This window comes from Falco punctatus, assembly GCF_963210335.1.
Source record: "Falco punctatus genome assembly, contig: scaffold_255, whole genome shotgun sequence".
NCBI classification, from domain to species: Eukaryota; Metazoa; Chordata; class Aves; order Falconiformes; family Falconidae; genus Falco; species Falco punctatus.
The window spans coordinates 23419-41121 of record NW_027660065.1 but is presented as its reverse complement, the minus strand read 5'-3'; the positions used below and the strand labels follow the sequence as shown (position 1 = coordinate 41121).

The 17703-nt window shown below is 55.4% G+C and overlaps 1 protein-coding gene across 4 annotated transcripts; it reads right to left on the bottom strand.

The window, feature by feature from the left end:
• Positions 1–1514: 1514 nt before the first annotated feature.
• LOC308058123 (casein kinase I-like) lies at positions 1515–5858 on the bottom strand. 4 transcript variants are annotated; one of them, XM_080412115.1, is made up of 5 exons: positions 3694–5858; positions 3399–3424; positions 2949–3025; positions 2634–2781; positions 1515–2404 (listed from the first exon to the last, which is right to left on the bottom strand). In XM_080412115.1, exons 1-5 carry the CDS (start codon positions 3802–3804, stop codon positions 2317–2319), a joined length of 450 nt encoding a protein of 149 aa, XP_080268241.1. In that variant the 5' UTR covers positions 3805–5858; the 3' UTR covers positions 1515–2316. The 4 variants fall into 4 exon arrangements, 1 of the variants encoding a protein (XP_080268241.1); XR_013925671.1 differs by having other exon boundaries at positions 1515–3424; positions 3694–3757; positions 5296–5858; XR_013925669.1 differs by having other exon boundaries at positions 1515–2223; positions 2634–5858.
• Positions 5859–17703: the final 11845 nt, after the last annotated feature.

Below are 17703 nucleotides of genomic sequence, written 5' to 3'. Positions count from 1 at the left end.
CCTCCTCTTCCCCTACCTCTACTGGGCCTACGGGCGCCACCGGGGGCTGCCGCTGCTGCGGGTCCCTGCCGCGCTGCCCCCCGCCTACAACGCCGCCGCCGCCGCCCTCCTGGCCCCCCAGCTCTACTGGTTCGCCCTCATCTGCCGGGGGGCATGGCGCCTCTTCCGCGCCCCCCCCCGCCAGCCCCCCTGAGCGCTGGGGGGGACGGGTCCTGGGGTCCCCGTGGGACGCCCCGCCGGTGGGTGTCCCCGAGCTGCGCCCGTGGGGAGCCGCAGCCCCCCCCCAGCCCCACGGTGGACCCATCCCCGGGGTGGGGGGTCCCTGTCCGTCCCCCCCAGGCGCAGCAGCTGGACCCACATTAAAGGACCTTGTGGACCTTGTGGCCTTCTCCTTGGGGGGGAGGGGCAGCGCCAGGGGCATCGTGGCATCACCCACCAGTATGGCCTGGGAGCATATCCAGTACGAACTGGATCCCCTGGCCCCCTCCCAGTACAGACTGGGCCCAGTCCCAGTACAAAATGGATCCATTTAACTCCTCCCAGTACAAACTGGAGCCCCCAGACTTCTCCCAGTAGCGACTGGATCCTCTGATCCCCTCCCAGTACAGACCGGGCCGTCTCCCAGTACAAACTAGACCTCCCGGCACCCTCCCAGTACAGACTGGGCCGTCTCCCAGTACAAACTAGACCTCCTGGCACCCTCCCAGTACAGGCTGGGCCGTCTCCCAGTACAAACTAGACCTCCTGGCACCCTCCCAGCACAGACCAAACCGCCTCCCAGCATAAACTGGGTCCTTTTAACCCCCTTCCAGGTACAAATCGGATCGCCCAATACTCTCCCAGTACAGACGGCGATGCCTTCCAGTTCAAACTGGATCCCTGACAGTACAAACTAGACCCCCTGATCCACTCGTCGTAGAGACTGGGCCGTGTCCCAGTACAAACTGGATCCTCCGCCCCCCTCCCAGTACAAACTGGATCCTCCGCCCCCCTCCCAGTACAAACTGGGATCCCACCCGGTACAAACGGGGTGCCCTGTGGGTGGAGGGGGCGAGCAGCCGTGTGGTGCCGGCACTACCGCAGGGCTCCACCCCGTCGTCCTTCACGTCCGAGGCACCACGCGCCGTGGCACCGGCTCACGGCTCACCCTTCCGTCCTTCGGCTGCTTCTCCTCATCGCCGAGGGGATACGCGGGCCACCGTCCAAAAAAATATTCCGTCACTTTTTTCCTGAGCAAGGCGGTCACCCCCAAACTTGCTCCAGTGTTTTCATCTACAACCCCAAAGGGGAGCAACTTAAAAAGCCCCTCCAGCAGAAGGTCCGGTTCCGTATCACAAAAGTTTCCAACATCAAAACCAACCAAACAGCAGCGACAAAAAAGGCAAACAAAAAAACCCCAAAACAAAACAAAAAAAAAACCATCAAAAAAACCCCAAACAACCCCAAACAAAAAAAAACAACCAACCACCCAGCAAATGAAGTCTGGTAACGTTCCAAGTTACCGATATCCGAAATCCCAATTTTGGGGATTTTTATTGGTTCCCCCCCAATAGCGTACAGATTACACGTGTGCGCGGCAAACAGCCCGGTGGGGCTGACCCACCGTCCCAGACGACTTCGTTGTCTCACGCTCCCTCTGGTCGGTCTGCCGAGGTTCTGGAGAGCGGGTCCCACCTGGGGCGCCAAGTTCTGTTGCCAGAAATCGCAACCCAGAAAACACCCCACGCCAAGTCGCGGCACGGAAAGGCGACGCGAGTTGATCTCGGCACGAGTTGATCTCGGCGCGTTTCTCCTCCCGGTGCGCACGCCCAGCCGCCGGGGGGTACGCGTGAGGGACGACGGTACTTGCACGTTCTCGGCGTGTGGCATATTCACCCCGCGGACTCGTTCACCACTTTCTCCTTCCCGCTGCACGCGAGTGCCCACCCTCAGGCAGCGCTGCTGAAGCTTGTTGCTAACTCCGCACACCCCCCGAGCGGCGCTTCGCCCTCTTGGTGGGGCTATTTGCACCCGAGTCCCCATCCCCCCCCCCCACAATTACCTCTGTCCTACTTCCTAACCATTTTCTGTCGATGCCCATGGATTACAACACTGTTATCAGCTTCTCTGATCCCCGCCCCCCCCCCCCCCCCCCCCATTATCACGCTCTTCGTCACCTGCTCTTCGTTTTCCAGCCTCGCGGTATCGGCCACGGAAGGGGGCTCGTGGATGCACCCACAGCCGCTGTGTTAATTTGGAGTGTAAAATGTCAGGGGGCATTAAAGAGAACGTAATTCGATAGACAACACATCAACGTCCCCAGCTCTTTCCCCGTGTCTATTTGACATCCGTTTCCAAAAACTTTCTCGGGCGAATTTCTTTTGTCTTTGAGCAGTGCGACAGACGGTTGGCAACCAGCGCAAGTCTGCTTTTTAAAAACCAGTTAAGACTTTTAATCACTTTAAGGTGGGGCACTTTAAGAGAAACAAAACCAATTTTGAGTCTTTCCTTCAACGATAACAGGCCTATTCACCTCTAAATTACAGAAACTTATTTGATTTTTAGATTACAGAAAAAATTATTTGGTTCTGATCTCTCGAGGAATTTTAATATTCCAAAAACCTGATGTCAAGATCAACAAAGCAGTTTCCTACCGTTTGGTCAGCGAGCGAGAGGACTGTCTCGGGACTAAATTTCCTTGAACAAACACCGAAGAGATCTTCACGCTCGGTCCAAACGGCTCCATCACCGTGAAATCGTAGTCCCCTTCAGCTCCACACCACCTCACTGTGGGAACGCCCACTAGAGAAAAAGAAACAAGTTTATCCGGTATGACAATCTGATTTACATACGAACCTTCAAGGCTCCCAAGATGAATTCTAAGAGGGTCACGACTGCGACTGTTTGTACTCGCAGTGGCGCTCAATATTTTATGCAACCCTCAGCCAAGAAAAAGGTGAAAAACTCACCGGCGCCGAACGTTTCCTCATCTGTAAGCTGCCCATCCTTAGCATAAAGGACTCCAAATTTAAAATTCACAGGTCCCGGAGAAAGAAAACCAAACATTATAGGACAAACAGACAATCAAACAAAAGACCTAAAAGAACGTTTCCTCTAAGGACTTGTATATACATCTTTTGTATACGTCCTACACACGGGAATATACGCTTCATACCAGCTCCACTGCATGCTCAAGCAGCAGATACCTAATAATTTACTGTTGATCATAGGTTATGAATTTTATGATATTACGAAGTTGGTCGTCTATTAATATGATATATTAGGCCAGTGCTTAAAATGATTTTCGATCTCACATGTTGCACAGAAACACCACATTTTTTTTACTGCAATAAGCAATTGCTACCTAAGCCGTTATACGCCACCAAGTGAGTGCTAGGAGTGAAAAGTTTACATTTACCTCTTGCTCTTCAAGAGCCAATAAATCCTGTAAACAAAACAAGCTCTTCAGCACACCGGTACTGAAGACAGCACAACCGCCCCCGTAACGTACTCGTATATTGGTTTAATTTCAAAGTAGGCAGTTCAGCCGATAAAGACAGCTTATTTTGTAACTGTAACCCCACCCCTCATTATTATCCTGCTACCGAAAAAAACCAAACCACTAGCATTTATACGTTAACGACTTACTTTTTCCAGAAAATAATAAAAAGCTACAACCAACCAAAAAAAAAAAAAAAAGAAGTCGCCTCCTACCTTTTGTATCTCAGGATGAAATGTTTCCCTCGGGCTCTTCCCAAATGTGTCAGGACTCACAGCACTGAAATGCAAATGAAATACTGCTTTATAGGAGAGCAAGTAACACATTTCAACATTAAACCGCTAACTGGCTGTAGTTGGAGCCGATTTAAAAAAAAAATATTGTTCAAAGAGCCTTGCTGACGTGGAATTTTTTGTGGAAGAGCCATTTACTTCCCACACTACTAACCTCTAAGACTTCCTAAATTTCCTTTTGGATTTTAAAAACAGAAATAACGAGGACCCTGCGCAGAGATCAGGTTTAAGTGCACTGCGCTTACTTATAAAGCACAGAACTTTATTCCATCGTCCTTCACTTTGGCTTTATACATAATCCTTGTGAGCGTTTTAGGAAGACTCAATCACCTATTCTACTTCATAAGCTTCTCTTCTCTCTCTTTGAAAATAATTCAAGGCACGCCAAATGAAAAACGAGCCGTTCAGCATCAAGTTCACACCCCAAAGATCCGCAAGCAAGATCAGCTGCCTCAGTCAACAGAAATACCCAATTTACAGCATTTCTTCCTAACTCACGTTTCTACATGACTATTATTTTTGCCCATTTTTTCCCTAGCATTAATTTCTGGAGCTGCGCAGCACGCCGCGGAGTGCCAAATGCAGTCTGTCTGAGGCACACCGAGCTGACACGGAGGTCACATCTGATGCACCTTTCCATCATTGCTTACGCTAGGCCACCACGCGGACAGGATTTCCCATAGTTCCCTTTGAAAGCAATTAAAATGCTGAAAGTAATTTACAAAAAAAAAAAGCAGGTTTATCGTGTAACTGAAATTCGTTGATATAGTCGGCACCTAGACTCACGCTGGCTGTGAACGGGGTGAAATGGCAAAGGACCATCAGCCAGGCCCGAGGGAAGGCTCAAAGGCTGTACAAGCTAAAGAACAGCCAGGGAAGGGATTTTAGTCCGAGCCCAAGCGGGCAAAAGGAGATGACGTTAGTCCTGCTGCCTGCAGGTGTGTGGGAAAATCACCTTGGGGCCGGGGGTGGAATTCGAGAAAATTGCATCCTAACGGAAGCGTAGTATTGCAGAAAGCTTTTTTAGGGTAAAATACAGCTATGGCCTTCAGGACGGTCGGCACGCACAGAATCTGTATCACCACAGCTCCCTAAGCAGCAGCTCAGCGCACGCCGACAGCGGTGACGGAGGACGCGCTTAAGGCAAAAAGCCAAAAGCAAACCCCTCAAAGCCCAGAACCGTTCTCAGGAGCACAGGAGTCAAGCCTAAAATTGGTTGAAAGCTGCCTCCTGCCTCTTCCCCCGCCACCCCTCCCCCTCCAACATCAGCACATTTCCTCGTGATCCCTTTTCACAAAAAGATGGGAGGCCTGTGGTATCAGCTCGGTACCGAAGCACCACGACGCGCTTGCTGGCTGCGCGCTCTCTTAGAAGGCCGACAGCTTCTCCGCACACAACAGCCGAGGCTTCCAGTCTCTCCGGCCTTCCCACGCCGTTTTAAAATTGAGGAAGGCAAAGACCGGTAACGTCTCGGGGGGTCGGGAGGAAGTCGAGATGCACTACGTTCAGAGCCCAACGCATTACCCAAAGGAATTACCCCAGCAGAACAAGAGGCAGGAACGATCGGTAGACAGGCGGATAACATGCACGGCAGCCCAGACTTGGAGGACTTCCAGTCACTTCATCCCGCAACTTTGTTTTGAATTTAGTTAAAAGGCAATCAGATTCTTAACGCTCACTCTGCTTTTAATAACTGCTGGAGAAAGGCTGAGACGCGGCATTGGCGTTACAGTCCAATTGTTGCCCGAGCAGCGGCGCAGCGCTCGGAAGCAGCGGGGACACGGAGCCTCGCGGCCCTCGGCAGGTCCAAAAGTTTTCCCTCCGCTGTCAGCAGTCCGACTCACAAGCGCAAGGCGCACGTGGAAAAGTAACATCTAGGCTGACCTTCAGGTTAGCTCCCCTTGGTCTGTCGACGTACGATTCCGGATGAACCTGGGTACAAAGGAAAAACAGAAGACCCCCGTTTCACTGGGAAGCAAATCCAGAGGCCTCTTCCCCTCGGCTGCTCCGGCCCAGGGGCTGACTGTCACGACACAGGATCAGCCAGACCCCTGAGCTGCTGCCGCCCACCCCTCCCTGGCAGTTAATCGCTTGCCTTTTGCAATACTTTTTAGAGAAATCAGCAGTCGGGGGCGAGGGGTGGGGATCCCACCGCCGGCTTTCCTCCCCTTGCCCGCTCGCAGGGGCTGAGGAGGCTCCTGAGCCGCCCCCCCCGCCGCAGCGTTACCGCGGGCCCCGATGCGGCCCCTGCGGCCCCAGCCCGCTGCCACGGCCCCGGCCGGCCGCTGGGGGAAAGACAAAGCCCCGCGCAGAGCTGCGGCGGCTGCGGCGGCTGCCCGGGCACCCGGAGGCGGCGGGCGGGGGCGGCAGGGCGCCGCGGGCCGACCCCGCTCACCGGCCCCCGGCCGCCCGCCCGCCCGCTCACCCGGCGCCGCCGCACGCCCCGGCCCGAAAGGCTCCCCGCGCGCATGACCCCGCCTCCCGGGGCAGCGCGCGCGGCCGGAAGCCCCGCCCCGAGGCGCCACGCCCGTTCTGCGCATGCGCTGCCCCTAGTGGGCATGGGGCCCTTCGCCTGGCTGGAGCGCTGCTGCCATCTAGCGGAAGAAATGGATATTGCAACCGATCTAACTGCACAGTTTCTTATAGGGATGGCATCAAAAATAACAAGCGCTGAGAAAGAAAAACAGCTGAGCAGGTTTTTTTCTGAATTATGGCGGCTGAATTGGATGAAAGGAGGAAGCGAAAATGCCATTTAGCACACCCTCTGTATCACCAAGTACTCGTACAGAATGAGGCCTTCCCACTCGGCTAGCACTAGCTGGGATAGATATTGGTAACGATTGTTCGCTGTTTCTGTCCCCTAAAGTCTGCTCTGAGGACTGAGGGATACATTCCTCCGCTGTGAATATCATTAACGGTATCTGGCTTCGCTTTCCTTTGGTTGTTTCTGCGTTTTTTAAAAATCGTATTTGCGCAGGTGACAAGGGGAAGATATGATGCTTACTTTTTAGATTAATTGCCGTGGCTGAAGTTGAAGAGTCCAGAAAAAAGGAAGCTGGCTGAAGAAATGGGTTGACCTCAAAGCTGCGTCTATCTCCAAACAAGAGAAATCCTGTTTCTCCCGATGAGCAAGGATCATTGTTAAATAGCCGTCACATTTACCACATCGCCGACACATAATGCCTAACGTTATGTGTTTGTGTATGTAACAAAATCATATGTGCATTTATTTCTCGTTTGAGAATGCTGCCTGCGGAGGGGTTCTCTGCGCTGTAGTTCAGAGACCTGTAACTTGGGCGAAATTTAGGCCGGAATACACCACCTAGAAATGAATCCAGTTTTGATGCAAAAGCGAAGGGGACAGGTGTTCTACTTCTTCTAGAAGTTAGTTGTTTCAGTGGCTAACTGCCTTCACTTAGACCCCCGTTTCACTTTTTTTTAAAACGTGAACAGTTTTAGTGTTCAGCGATAGGTTCTTCACATATGTCTTCTGCATAGATGTCAGTTCCCATTAAAATCAATTTATAAAATACTACACCAACTAACTTAGGATGCTCCACCAAAGTCACGCACCCCAAGGGAACCTTTCAGCCCCCTCTTTATACAAGTCGCTCGTGTCTATTCAACTTCCCGGGAACACGTTAACATACCTCGTGCCTGGACAACTAGCACGCTCCCATTCAAGGATTTAGTATATCTTCCAGTTATCAATATTAACATCGCGTGTGCCTGGACAACCAGCACACTCCCTGTGTCACCCGTTTGAGGATTTAGTACATCCTGAAGTCAACAACAAGGGTCTCCTCAGATAAACAGGGGCGCGCCGTTCTTTAAATAAATCATATATGGCCCATTTTTTCCCCGGCACAGAAGGGCAGCCCTCGTTCTAGCCTTGCTGGCAAAGTCAGCTGAAGAGCAGCCGGGGGGGAGTGTTCACTTGGGAGAGCAGGATCTCTCCTTCCCAGTGAGGCAGAGAAACTGGCTGACGTCTGCCAAGAGCCCTGAAGGTGCAAACCCCTCCAGAAATGCCCACCTGAGCCCACAGCAACATCTCACGGCCTAGAAACGCCCGGCATGAAAGGAAAACCAAGGTCAGGTCTCAAGCGCAGCCTCTCCTGGGGATGCACGCCCCACAAGAAACCTCCTCTCATTACGGTCATCATCCCGGTAAGCCTGACACAGCCGCTCCTGCAGGGAAGCGATACAAGGGACTCCCCAGCACCCCCTCCCAGAGCCCTGCTCGATCCCCTGGCAGGGCACGTGCCGCTGCCAGCAGGGACTCCCTGCCCTCCCAGATGCCCCCCTCGACATTCCCACTTGCCCCAAGTCCACGTACAGCTCCATCTGGCAAAGCCACAGCAACAGCAGTTGTCTTTGCGGTTCAATAGATTCATCCGGAAGAAAAAAGGCAAGCTAGCCTCTGCTCCCTGGCACAGCCTGCAGCGGACAGGAATATTGCTCCATTTCTACACGTTTCATAATGCTTTTTTCCTCTTTCTTTCACTCCTCGTAAAGCAAACCACACAGGTCAGTGGGGTCAGGCACAGAACCACAGAAAAATACAGGTGGAAAGGGCTCTGGATGCCCCTTGGTCCAACCCCTCCACACAAAATGAAGAATTTCAAAGCTAGAACAGACTGTGCGGGGATGTGTCCACCTCCAGGATGGAGGTTCCCCACTTCTCTGGGTCACACAAGCCCTTTACCTGCCTTTACGGTCACCAGACAAGCGTTTGCCCTCGGCTCCAGCACGGGCTCCAAGCAATACCGTGTGTTGTGATTCTGCAGCCCTTGTTCTGGGACTAAACCTCAGCTGCACACGCCTTCGAAGTCCTTGACTCCTTGAAAACAAGAAAACGACTACTTTTTGGGGGGTTTTTTTGGTTTTAAGCAGCCATCTGCCAAACTATCCCCGCCCCCTGCCCCCCCCCCCCGCCCCCCCCCCGGTAGCATGTTCTTTAGGAAAGCCCTCAGCTTGGGACGCGCTGCCTGCTGCCGTGCCCTCGTACTGCAGCTGGTGTCTCCGCTGGAAAGGCTGATGGGTCGCCTAAATCTGGGAACTTAGTGCACCGGTGAAGTCCTCCTGTATGGCAGTAAGAGAGGGAGACACTGATAATCAAAAGCACACTGACACCTTGCTGTGCCCTGCTTGTGTCTGTCCCGTGGCTGAGCGGGTGTTCCATGTGCCACTGGAGGAGAGGAAATACAAGGACATGGATCGGTTGGGAGAAAGCAAGCAGGCCAAGATCTGCCTTGACATCATGCAGAAGACGGGAGCTCACCTGGAGCTGTCTCTCGCAAAGGACCAGGGCCTTTTGATCGTGGTCTCTGGCAAGCCGGAAGCAGTCACGAAGGCTCGGAAGCAGATTGTCGCTCGACTGCAGACTCAGGTGAGGGCATCTAACTGTTTCTGCCTTCAGCTTTGCTCTTCCCCAAGACTCGCAAATGCTTTGAGACCCTTGGGCCCGTGTGCTTGTAAGCCAAAGAGGTGTGTTGTTACATGACTAATTCAGCTTCGCCATACGTTTTTCAAAGCACCCAACTGGCAATTTGGAATGGGAATGAGGCTTAAAATAGGGTTCCAAGGTAATTACGGGCCGTGGTGTTGCATGAAGCGTGGAGTCTGCGATCTCTGGAACATTTGAGTTGCAACCGGTGACTTTGTGCTGAGGTGCTGGCGCAGGAGCCTCACACACGAAGCTAGTAGTGTGTGAGAACGGGACTGTGCTTTTCCCGAAGCCCTTCAGAGGAGAACGTGGAAGGCTGGGAGAAAGAAAAGTAGAGAAAAGGAAGTCCTGCCAAAAGCCGAAAGCTTCGGGTCAGGGTTCTGCCTTGTGTAGCTCAAGGCACACTGGTAAGGAGCCACAACCCTGTTGTTTCGGTTGCTTCAGTCCTCTAGGTTTTGATCTCTTACCTTAAGGTTCTCGAGCTCATAGTCAAGGTGGTAGCTCTTGTTAGGATGTATCGCAGCCAGGTGTTGCAGTGTGTTTTAAAGTATAATGCCAAAGGTAGGTAATGCGATGTTAATACCATGTCTGCTTAGTGCTGTTCAGCCCCTGTGTCATACCCTGCCAGAGGAAAGAGAAAGGAACGAAACCCTACATCCACAATGTGCATCTGAAAAATCAGTTCAGGTCGTGCCGCCACAGATCCGTGAGCCACTGTTCCCAAATATACCTCCTACTGCCCTGGCCCCAGGTCTGGAAGGTGTGTCTGTATTCCAGCTTCTCTTAGGCTTGGCTGGCTTCAGGACAGGAACACAGAGCTGAAAAGTCACACCGAGTGATCTTTTCTTCATCTTTTGTTTTTCCGTTATAGCTTGAATTTTCGTTGTCTGATTGCTGTTAGTGGTTACCTAATCACAGGGACCAGGAGCACGATAGCAGTCATCAGCTACCAGACCCGTAAAAACTCAGTGAGAAGCGAAGAAATTGGGAAGCCCTGGTACAGACCAGCCCTTTAATGGTAGATTGAGAAGGACCTTCATGTGGCGCCTTCTAGAAGCAGTCCCAGGAGCGGCACCCGCTCCGCTTGAAGACACCTTAGAACTTCAGTGGTGGGAAGCATCTGCTAGCTGCCTGCCTCCTGCAGTCGGTTTCTGGTGTTGAATTTCTCTTTCCGGGAGTCGCACCGCCCGTCTGGTCCTCTGTAGCCTTGGCAGCAGATGTCAGAGTTCAGACAAACTCCAGCTGTGCGCTGTCATCTCAGTTGTTGTCTGGTGTCTTCCACCGGAGGAGACGCACCTCCTGGTCTGCGTCGGAAGGTCTTTGCTAGCTCGGAGTGCCGCTCCTGTGCGAACAGACGGGTTTTGAGGAGAAGGTGGGGTTATACCCCCAGCACGGAGGCGCTGTAGATCAACCGGAGCCGCGTCGGCCCTCAGACGGAACGTGCTGGGCCAGCGTCGTGTTCGCTCCTCAGCAGCGTCTACGTTGCTTCCCCCGGCTCTGCTCCTGCGGACCCGCCAGCGCAGGCAACGCTTTTCACGGGCGCTCGGTCCATCCCGCTGCCGGCTTCGGCGACAGCCGCCACCCCCGAGGAGCGCCACCGTTCCGTCGTCGGGAGGGAGGGTGAGAAGCCGCAGGACCCGGAGCTCCAAACCGCAACCGAAACGCACGTCCCCCGCCCAGACGACCCCAGGAACCGGATCACGGCCAGCGGCACCGACGACAGAGCGATCGAGAAGGGCCGGCGCGACACCCGGCTTCTCTCCGCCGAGTGCGTACCACCGCAGGGCGGCATCTCTCGCGGCACCAGCTGCTCACGCGTTTCGCGTCCCCGGTTGCAGTTTGTAGCCACCGTGGCTACAGCCAGTGGCTAACGTTACCCACTAGTCCACTCCCAGTGCCCCCCAGTGGCAACCAATACGTTCCCAGTGCCCCCCAGCGCCCCCCATGCACACTAGTCCGCTCCCAGGGCCCCCCAGTGCCCACCAATCCACTCCCAGCACCCTCCAGCACCGCCAGTTCCCACTAGTCCGCTCCCAGTGCCCCCCAGTGCCCTCCAATCTGCTCCCAGTGCCCCCCAGCAACCCCCAGTTCCCACTAGCCCGCTCCCAGTGCCCCCCAGTGGCAACCAATCCACTCCCAGTGCCCCCCAGCAACCCCCTATGCACAATAGTCCACTCCCAGTGCACCCAGTGCCCACCAATCAGCTCCCAGTGCTCTCCAGTGCCCCCCCAGTGCCCACCAATCCGCTCCCAGTGCCCCCCAGCACCCCCCAGTTCCCACTAGTCCACTCCCAGTGCCCCCCAGTGCCCCCCAGTGCCCACCAATCCGCTCCCAGTGCCCCCCAGTGCCCTCAATCCACTCCCAGTGCCCCCCACCACCTCCCCCATGCCCCCCAGTCTGCTCCCAGTTTTCCCCAGTGCCCCCCAGTGCCCACCAATCCGCTCCCAGTGCCCCCCAGAAACCCCCCAGTTCACACTAGTTCGCTCCCAGGGCCCCCCAGTACCCACCAATCTGCTCCCAGTGCCACCCAGCACCCCCCAGTTCCCACTAGTCCACTCCCAGTGCCCACCAATCCACTCCCAGTGCCCCCCAGTAACCCCCCATGCACAATAGTCCGCTCCCCAGTGCCCCCCAGTGCCCCCCAATCCGCTCCCAGTGGCCCCCAGTGGCTCCCAGGGGTCCACAGTCCGCTCCCAGTGCCCTTCAGTGCCTTCCAGTGCACCCCAGTGCCCCCCAGATTGCACCCAGTTCCCCCCAGTGCCACCCAGTCATGTCCAAGTGCCGCTGAGTGCCCACCAGTGCCTCCCACTGCCTCACAATCCGCTCCCAGTGCCACCCAGTGCCCCCGATTCTTCTCCCACTACCTCCCAATACCTCCCCAGTTCCCTGCAGTTCACTCCCAGTGCCTCCCCAGTGTCCCCCAGTCCGATCCCAGTGTCTTACATAGCCCTCCAGTGTCCCCCAGTTCACACCCAGAGCCCCCTAGTGCTCCCCAGTGCAAACCAATCCGCACCCAGTGCCTCCCAGTGCCCTGCAGTCCTCTTCCAGTGCCCCCCAGTGTCCCCCAGTCTGCTCCCAGTGCCCCGCAGTGCCCCCCAATCTGCTCCCAGTGCTCCCATTCCTCTCCTATTCCAATCTAGTCACCTCCCAGTGCCTCCCAGTCCCTCCCAGTGCCCTACAGTCCACTTCCAGTCCACCCTAGTGCCTCCCAGTGTCCCCCAGTTCCCTTCCAGTGCCTCCCAGTCACCGCCAGTGCCCATAAGAACTCAGACATTTCCACAGTCCCTCCCAGTGCCTTCCAGTTACTCTTAGTCCTTCCCCAGTGACTTCCAAAGCCCCAAAACTCAACTGGGAGCCAACAAACACTTCCTGGGACCAGTAGAACCCAAATGGGAACCCCAGAACCAACCTGGGAGTATGAAAAGCCAAGTGGGAGCCCCAAAACCCTACTTGGAGGCTACACGCCCTAACTGGGACAAGTAGAACACAACTGGGAACCCCAGAACCGAACTGGGAGCCCCAACTCCCTACCTGGGGCCAGTAGAACCCAACTGGGAGCCCCAAAACACAACTGGGAACAGTAGAACCCAACCGGGAGCCCCAAAACGCAAGAGGGACCAGTAGAACCCAACTGGGAGCCCCCACCCTTTATCTGGGACCAGTAGAACCCAACCTGGAGCCCCAAAACCCAACTGGGACCAGTAGAACCCAACCGGGAGACCCAAAATTCAACTGGGAGACCCAAAACCCAACTGGGAGCCCCCACCCCTTACCTGGGACCAGTAGAAAACAACTGGGAGGCCCAAACCCAACTGGGACCAGTAGAACCCAACCTGGAGCCCCAAAAGCCAACAGGGTCCAGAAGAATCCAACCGGGAGCCCCAAAAGCCATCTGGGAGCCCCCACCCACAACCTGGGAACAGTAGAACCCAACCGGAAGCCCCAAAACCCAACTGGGACCATTAGAACCCAACCGGGAGAATCAAAACCCAACTGGGAGCCCCCAACCCCTACCTGGGACAAATAGAACACAACTGGGGGCCCAAAACCCAACTGAGACCAGTAGAACCCAACCGGGAGCCCCAAAACCCAAACGGGAGCTTCAAAAACCAATTGGGAGCCCCCACCCCCTACCTAGGACCCGTAGAACACAACTGGGAGCCCCAAACCCAACTGAGACCAGTAGAACACAACCACGAGCCCCAAACCCAACTGGGACCAGTAGAACCCAATCAGGAGCCCCAAAACCCAACTGGGACCAGTAGAACCCAACCGGGAGCCCCAATGGCCAACTGGGACTAGTAGAACCCAACCGGGAGCCCCAAAACCCAACTGGGACCAGTAGAAACCAACCGGGAGCCCCAAAAGCCAACTGAGACTAGTAGAACCCAACCGGGAGCCCCAAAACCCAACTGGGACAAGTAGAACCCAACCGGGACCCCCAAAAGCCAACTGGGACCAGTAGAACCCAACCGGGAGCCCCAAAACCCAACTGGGACCAGTAGAACCCAACCGGGGCCCCAAAAGCCATCTGGGAGCCCCCACCCACAACCTGGGAACAGTAGAACCCAACCGGAAGCCCCAAAACCCAACTGGGACCATTAGAACCCAACCGGGAGAATCAAAACCCAACTGGGAGCCCCCAACCCCTACCTGGGACAAATAGAACACAACTGGGGGCCCAAAACCCAACTGAGACCAGTAGAACCCAACCGGGAGCCCCAAAACCCAAACGGGAGCTTCAAAAACCAATTGGGAGCCCCCACCCCCTACCTAGGACCCGTAGAACACAACTGGGAGCCCCAAACCCAACTGAGACCAGTAGAACACAACCACGAGCCCCAAACCCAACTGGGACCAGTAGAACCCAATCAGGAGCCCCAAAACCCAACTGGGACCAGTAGAACCCAACCGGGAGCCCCAATGGCCAACTGGGACTAGTAGAACCCAACCGGGAGCCCCAAAACCCAACTGGGACCAGTAGAAACCAACCGGGAGCCCCAAAAGCCAACTGAGACTAGTAGAACCCAACCGGGAGCCCCAAAACCCAACTGGGACAAGTAGAACCCAACCGGGACCCCCAAAAGCCAACTGGGACCAGTAGAACCAAACCGGGAGCCCCAAAACCCAACTGGGACCAGTAGAACCCAACCGGGGCCCCAAAAGACAACTGGGACGAGTAGAACCCAACTGGGAGCCCCAAAACCCAACTGGGACCAGTAGAACCCAACTGGGAGCCCCAAACCCCAACTGAGACCAGTAGAACCCAACCAGGAGCCCCAAAACCCAACTGGGAACACCAAAAGTCAACTGGGACCAATAGAACCCAACCGGGAGCCCCAAAACCCAACTGGGACCAGTAGAACCCAACCAGGAGCCCCAAAACCCAACTGGAACCAGTAGAACCCAACCGGGAGCCCCAAAACCCAACTGGGACCAGTAGAACCCAACTGGGAGCCCCAAACCCCAACTGAGACCAGTAGAACACAACCACGAGCCCCAAAACCCAACTGGGAACCCCAAAAGCGAACTGGGACCAGTAGAACCCAACCGGGAGCCCCAAAACCAAACTGGGACCAGTAGAACCCAACCAGGAGCCCCAAAACCTAAATGGGACCAGTAGAACACAACCGGGAGCCCCAAAACCCAACTGGGACCAGTAGAACCCAACTGCGAGTCCCAAAACCCAACTGGGACCAGTAGAACCCAACTGGGAACCCCAAAACCCAACTGGGACTACTAGAATCCAACCAGGAGCCCCAAAACCAAACTAGGAGCCCCAAAACCCAACTGGGACCAGTAGAACCCAACTGCGAGCCCCAAAAGCCAACTGGGACCAGTAGAACCCAACCGGCAGCCCCAAAACCCAACTGGGACCAGTAGAACCCAACCGGGAGCCCCAAAACCCAACTGGGACCAGTAGAACCCAACTGCGAACCCCAAAAGCCAACTGGGACCAGTAGAACCCAACCGAGAACCCCAAAAGCCAACTGGGACCAGTAGAACCCAACTGGGAGCCCCAAAAGGAAACTGGGACCAGTAGAACCCAACCGGGAGCCCCAAAAGCCAACTGGGACCAGTAGAACCCAAGCGGCAGCCCCAAAACCCAACTGGGAACCCCAAAACCCAACTGGGACCAGTAGAACCCAACCGGGAGCCCCAAAACCCAACTGGGACCAGTAGAACCCAACCGGGGCCCCAAAAGCCAACTGGGACGACTAGAACCCAACCGAGAGCCCCAAACCCCAACTGGGACCAGTAGAACACAACTGAGAGCCCCAAACCCCAACTGTGACCAGTAGAACCCTACCAGGAGCCCCAAAACCCAACTGGGACCAGGAGAACCCAACTGGGAGCCCCAAAAGCCAACTGGGACCAGTAGAACCCAACCGGGAGCCCCAAACCCCAACTGAGACCAGAAGAACACAACCACGAGCCCCAAAACCCAACTGGGAACCCCTAAAGCGAACTGGGACCAGTAGAACCCAACCGGGTGCCCCAAAACCCAACTGGGACCAGTAGAACCCAACCAGGAGCCCCAAAACCCAACTGGGACCAGTAGAACCCAACCGGGATGCCCCAAAACCCAACTTGGACCAGTAGAACCCAACCGGGAGCCCCAAAACCCAACTGGGACCAGTAGAACCCAACCGGGAGCCCCAAACCCCAACTGAGACCAGTAGAACCCAACCACGAGCCCCAAAACCCAACTGGGAACCCCAAAAGCCAACTGGGACCAGTAGAACCCAACCGGGAGCCCCAAAACCCAACTGGGACCAGTAGAACCCAACCGGGAGGCCTCAAAAGCCAACTGGGACCAGTAGAACCCAACCGGGAGCCCCAAAACCCAACTGGGAACAGGAGAACCCAACCGGGAGCCCCAAAACCCAACTAGGACCAGTAGAACCCAACCGGGAGCCCCAAAAGCCAACTGGGACCAGTAGAACCCAACTGCGAGCCCCAAAAGCCAACTGGGACCAGTAGAACCCAACTGCGAGCTCCAAAAGCCAACTGGGACCAGTAGAACCCAACCGGGAGCCCCAAAACCCAACTGGGAACCCCAAAAGCCAAGTGGGAACAGTAGAACCCAACCGGGAGCCGCAAAACCCAACTGGGACCAGTAGAACCCAACTGCGAGCCCCAAAACCAAACCGGGACCAGTAGAACCCAACTGGGAGCCACAAAACCCAACTGGGACCAGTAGAACACAACTGGGAGCCCCAAAACCCAACTGGGACCAGTAGAACCCAACCGCGAGCCCCAATACCCAAGTGAGACCAGTAGAACACAACCACGAGCCCCAAAACCCAACTGGGAACCCCAAAACCCAACTGGGACCAGTAGAACCACACCGGGAGCCCCAAAACCCAACTGGGAGCAGAAGAACGGAACTGCGAGCCCCCAAACCCAACTGGGACCAGTAGAACCCAACTGCGAGCCCCAAAACCCAACTGGGACCAGTAGAACACAACTGCGAGCCACAAAACCCAACTGGGACCAGTAGAACCCAACTGCGAGCCCCAAAACCCAACTGGGACTAGTAGAACACAACTGCGAGCTCCAAAAACCAACTGGGACCAGTAGAACCCAACTGCGGGCCCCAAAACCCAACTGGGACCAGTAGAACCCAACTGCGAGCCCCAAAACCCAACTGAGACCAGTAGAACCCATCTGGGAGCCCCAAAACTCAACTGGGAACCCCAAAAGGAAACTGGGACCAGTAGAACCCAACTGGGAGCCCCAAACCCCAACTGAGACCAGTAGAACCCAACCAGGAGCCCCAAAACCCAACTGGGAACACCAAAAGTCATCTGGGACCAATAGAACCCAACCGGGAGCCCCAAAACCCAACTGGGACCAGTAGAACCCAACCGGGAGCCCCAAAACACAACTGGAACCAGTAGAACCCAACCGGGAGCCCCAAAACCCAACTGGGACCAGTAGAAACCAACCGGGAGCCCCAAAACCAAACTGGGACCAGTAGAACCCAACCAGGAGCCCCAAAACCCAACTGGGACCAGTAGAACCCAACCGGGAGCCCCAAAACCCAACTGGGACCAGTAGAACCCAACCGGGAGCCCCAAAACCCAACTGGGACCAGTAGTACCCAACCGGGAGCCCCAAAACACAACTAGGACCTGTAGAACCCAACCGGGAGCCCCAAACCCCAACTGAGACCAGTAGAACCCAACCACGAGCCCCAAAACCCAACTGGGAACCCCAAAAGCCAACTGGGACCAGTAGAACCCAACCGGGAGCCCCAAAACCCAACTGGGACCAGTAGAACCCAACCGGGAGGCCTCAAAAGCCAACTGGGACCAGTAGAACCCAACCGGGAGCCCCAAAACCCAACTGGGAACAGGAGAACCCAACCGGGAGCCCCAAAACCCAACTAGGACCAGTAGAACCCAACCGGGAGCCCCAAAACACAACTGGTAACAGTAGAACCCAACTGGGAGCCCCAAAAGCCAACTGGGACCAGTAGA